At 52.2% G+C, this 4740-nt stretch overlaps 1 protein-coding gene across 5 annotated transcripts in view; it reads right to left on the reverse strand.

Moving 5' to 3' along the window:
- MPI (mannose phosphate isomerase) overlaps nt 1-4740 on the reverse strand; it is an 8134-nt gene continuing 3394 nt past the window's right edge. For 4 of the 5 annotated variants that reach the window (XM_021715624.1, XM_008064201.2, XM_021715625.1 and 1 more), the window contains 3 exons: nt 1516-1689; nt 623-831; nt 1-326 (listed from right to left, as the gene is read on the reverse strand). In XM_021715624.1, coding sequence (XP_021571299.1) covers nt 108-326; nt 623-831; nt 1516-1689 — 602 coding nt within the window. In that variant the 3' untranslated portion in view covers nt 1-107. The remainder of the gene's footprint in view (nt 327-622; nt 832-1515; nt 1690-4740) is intronic. The other variant, XM_021715626.1, reaches the window with a different exon arrangement.

The raw sequence follows: 4740 nt of genomic DNA on the forward strand, positions 1-4740 counted from the left end.
ACCCAAGGAGTCCAGAGCAGGGGAGGGAATTTGGGGTGGGTCAGAGGAGGTGAGGCTGGCCAGGACTTAGGGTGACTGGCAGAAGAGCGCTGGGGAGGCTGCGGCCCCTACAGAAGGCAGCAGGCACGGAACATCAACAGGTCCTTGGGCACAGTGAGCTTCAGGGAGACACTTTCATTGGCCCCGATGAACAGCACCCCACCACGCTGTAGGGGAATCGGCGTCTGGACTGTGTGCGTGCTGGCTGTCACTGTGCCCTGCACCATGAGGAGGATGCTGGCAGAGTCCAGTGCCAAGACCTTGTATTCAGTGACCGAACCAGGGACCTGGGCAGGAAGAAATGAGAAGACAGTGCAGCCCAGACTCTGCTCCGACCCGCTCACAGGCCAGGATGCCCCCCAGGACATGAGGGAAGGCTCTGCCACCATCTTCTCTCCCATTCCTCAGGCTGTTGGTGTGGAGGCCTGTGTCTGGCACCTGGGACAGGGAGGCGTGGGAAGGCCTTGAGGCCGCCCCAGACCATGTGAGCTTGACGGGAAACCCAGCCCCAGGTCTATTCCATACTGTGCCCCTTGCCAGAGTTTTTCATGCCAAAGGCCACCCACCACGGCCCCTCATTTACCTCCATCTTCATAACGGTGAAGTCTGGCACAGGGGGGTCATAGATTGAGAGGTAAGGGTCTTCCTGACTCCGTGCTGGGAGAAAGAGCCTGTCCTTGCTGGGGCTGGGGCTATAGCTGAGCATCTCACACAGGGTTGGTACATCGATGAACTTGGGTGTCAGGCCAGCACGCACGGTGTTGTCTGAACATGCCATGCACTCCACGCAGTCTGGGGACAGGCAATTGTCATGTGCTCAGCTGGTGAAGTATGCCTTGGAGTTTGTCTCTCTAGTTCTAGCCCTCCTAACCTGAGCTCTGTGAACCCCCTGCAGAGTTAGGCAAAAATGTGCATGAATTGCATTCTCTGGGTAAACAAGGCTAAGATATCAAACACCAAAAACAGGCGACAGGTCACCCACTACTGCTGGGGGAGTCATCTTAACCCCGGGTTGGGGAGCCCTAGTCCTCCCCAACTCTGTAGTCTCCCACTTCTGCCACAGAATCCTGTGCATGAGTGGATAAGCAGCCAACAGTCAAAACGTTCCCAGCCTTCTGTGGCAACATGCATATCTTAATGTAAAAATCTCTGGGTAAGTAGGACAGACATACAAGAGGACAGACATACATGAGGTATGGGGGGCTCTGATCCAATGTAGCCTGGGCTCAAACTGTGGTTCCCACATCGATCAACAGAGCTTAACATCAGAGTAGCATGACCTCACAGGTCATTCAGTGCCTAACATCAAGTTGCCATTCACCACCCCTACTGGTGGCTTCCCCGCTGAGCCCAGGAACCTTCAGAGAAAAGAGCTGGATGGTCCTCAGAGCAGGTCTCCTTAACCACCCTCTCCCTCTTTTGTCCAGACATGGAAACAAGGCCTGAGGGATGGCTCATGGCTGCAGTGGGGCTCACCTCCTTTCAGGTAGGCATGGGGCACGTTGGCCTCTAGAAACATGGCCTCCCCCGGCTTCAGGGTAAGCAGGTTCAGGAAGTAGATGGCAAAGCAACCGATGTCACCTGGGTACTGCTGGTGCAGCTGCAGCAAAAGCTCCCCATAGATGTCCTCCATGTTGTTTCCAGCAGCCACTGAGGGTCACAGAACACCCCAAGGCTACTCAGGGATATTCAGTGGTGTTCACAGCCCCACCTTGGCCAGGGAGTCCTGAGGGAAGGTCCCTATCCATAAGAATCCAGAAGCCAGCCGGGCTCAGTGGCTCAGCCTGTAATCCCAGCACTTTGGGAGACTGAGGTGAGTGGATTGCCTGAGACTATGGGTTTGAGACCCACCTGGGCAACTTGGCGAGACCTCATCTCTACAATAAAATCAAAAAAATTAGCCGGGCATGGTAGCGCACGCCAGCTACTTGGAAGGCTGAGGCGGAAGCATCAGGATCGCCGGAGCCCAGCACATTGAGGTGACGGAGTGAGACTCCGTCTCAAAAAAAAAAAAAGAATCCAGAAGCCATGGTGGGCCTATCCTCATGGCCACACCCCCAGCCCACAGGATCCAGCCTTCCTTGATACCCAACCTACACAGATGCCACCTTTGACTATATCATGACTGTTCACATGCCCCGGGCTATACCAGCCACTAAAGGGGCTAGAGAATGGTCCTTTTAGGACAGGACTTCTCAACCTTGGCACTCCTAACATGTGGGCCTAGGAATTCTTTGTTGTGGGAGCTGTCCTGGGCATTGTTGGATGCTGAGCCCTATCCCTGGCCTCCACCCACAAGATACTTTCCACCAGCAACCCTCAACCCAGGTGTTTTTTTGTTTTGTTTTGTTTTTTTGAGTCAGAGTCTCACTCTGTCGCCCAGGCTGGAGTGCAGTGGCATGCTCACGGTCACTGCAGCCTCAGCCCACTGGGCTCAGGTGATCCTTCTGCCTCAGCCTCCCAAGTAGCTGGAACTACAAGCAAAGGAGACTGATCCCTGGCCTGGAAAAAAATTCCAGTTTTAGCAATATGCACATGATGACATAGACTCAGAGGTATTAAGAGCTATCCCTGGATATATGACCAGGGTGTTACAGGAGCTCGAGACAGGAATAATCACTTCAGCTGTGAATGCAAACAGAGAAAACACCAGAAAACAAACAAGGTCCAGGCACAGTGGCTCCCGCCTGTAAGCCCAGCACTTTGGGAGGTCAAGGAAGGAGGATCACATGAGCCCAGGAGTTTGAGACCAGCCTGGGCAACATAGCAAGACCGCATCTCTACAAAAAAATCAAAAAGTCAGCTGTGCATGGTAGCTCACACCTGTACTCCCAGCTAGTCAGAAGGCTGAGACAGAAAAATCACCTGAGTCTAGGAGGTTGAGGCTTTGGTGAGCTATGATTGTGCCAGTACATTCCAGCCTGGGTGACAGAGTGAAACTCAAAAACAACAAAAATAGGGTATACTTAGGAAAAATAAGTAGTGCCTTGTGGCTCAAAGGTGGCAGAGATAAAACCTGAAGAGAGGTCAGGCGCAGTGGCTCACACCTGTAATCCCAGCACTTTGGGAGCCAGACATGAGAGGACTGCCAGAGTCCAGGAGTTCAAGACCAGCCTGGGCAATTTGGCGAGACCTTGTCTGTGCAATACATCAAAAAATAAGCCAGGCATGGTGGCACATTCCTGTAGTTTCAGCTACTTGGAATACTAAATTGGAAGGATCGCCTGAGCCCTGCAGGTCAAGGCTGTGCTGGCCATAAGCATGCCCCTGCACTCCAGCCTGGGTGAGAGGGAGACTCTTGACTCAAAAAAAAAAAAAAAAAAAAGGCCATCTATGCAAGCAGCTGCAGGGCTGAGGAAGATCTCAGCATGCCTAGGTGGAGGGCACCCTAAAAAGTCTTCTAAGACCAGGCACAGTGGCTCACACCTGTAATCCCAGCACTTTGGCAGGCAGAGGCGAGGGGATGGCCTTAGTCTAGGGGTTCAAGACCAGCCTGGGCAACCTGGTGAGACCTCGACTCTACAATAAATAAAACAATTAGCCAAGTATGATGGCACATGCCTGTGGTTCCAGCTATTTGGAAGGCTGAGGCAGAAGGATGGCCTGAGCCTGTGGTAGCTGTGAGTGTGCCACTGCACTCCAGCCTGAGTGACAGAGTGAGACTCCAACACGAAAAAAGCGGCATTCAGGCCATTACCTTACCAGACTCTGGTGTGGCCATGTGCACTTTGAGCTATGGCTATCACCATGTTTCCTGGCTTTGGCCCCCTTCTCTACCTTGCGGTGGTGAATCTCCTTTGTTTCTGTCTCACTCTCATTTACTTTTTAAAATTTTTAGGGAAACCCCCTCAGGTCACCTTCCATTGTGGGAGCTTTTCTGTCCTCTCAATAAATCCTGCTTTCTCAAAAAAAAAAAAAAATTTCTAGAACAGAAATCAGTGTTGAGTGGTACATGAGGAAATTACCCCTGGTTGCTTTTTTTGTTTGTTTTTTTATTTTTTTTTTTGAGTTGGAGTCTCACTCTGTCGCCCAGACTGGAGTGCAGTGGCCGCTCCCGGCCACCGCAGCCTCGACCTGCTGGGCTCTGGCGATCCTTCCGCCTCAGCCTTCCAAGTAGCGTGCTACCACACCCGGCTAATTTTTAATTTATTGTAGAGATGAGGTCTCTCCAAGTTGCCCAGGCAGGTCTCGAACCCGTGGGCTCAGGCAATCCACTCACCTCGGCCTCCCAAAGTGCTGGGATTACAGGCTGAGCCACCGAGCCCGGCCTACCCCTGGTTGTAACGAAAGAGTAAGAAATAAAGGAAACTTCAAAGTATTAAAAAAAAAAAAAAAAGAGGTCGGGTGCAGTGGCTCAGCCTGTAATTCCAGCACTTTGGGAGGCCGAGGCGAGAGGATTGCCTTAGTCCAGGGATTCGAGACCAGCCTAGGCAACTTGGTGAGACCTTGTCACTACAATAAATCACAAAAAAAAACTAGCCGGGTGTGATCGTTTGCCTGTAGTTCCAGCTACTTCGAAAGCTGAGGCGGAAGGATCGAGCCTGCGATGACGGTGAGCATGCCACTGCACTCCAGCCTGTGTGACAAGAGTGAGTCTCCAATTCAAAAAAAAAGAAAGAAAGAAAGCGCCAGGTTCAGTGGCTCAGCCTGTAATTCCGCACCTTGGGAGGCTGAGGTGAGTGGATTGCCTGAGCCCGCAGG

The sequence above is a fragment of the Carlito syrichta genome, unplaced genomic scaffold, assembly GCF_000164805.1.
Source record: "Carlito syrichta isolate Samal-C Ts95f unplaced genomic scaffold, Tarsius_syrichta-2.0.1 Scaffold307224, whole genome shotgun sequence".
NCBI lineage: Eukaryota > Metazoa > Chordata > Mammalia > Primates > Tarsiidae > Carlito > Carlito syrichta.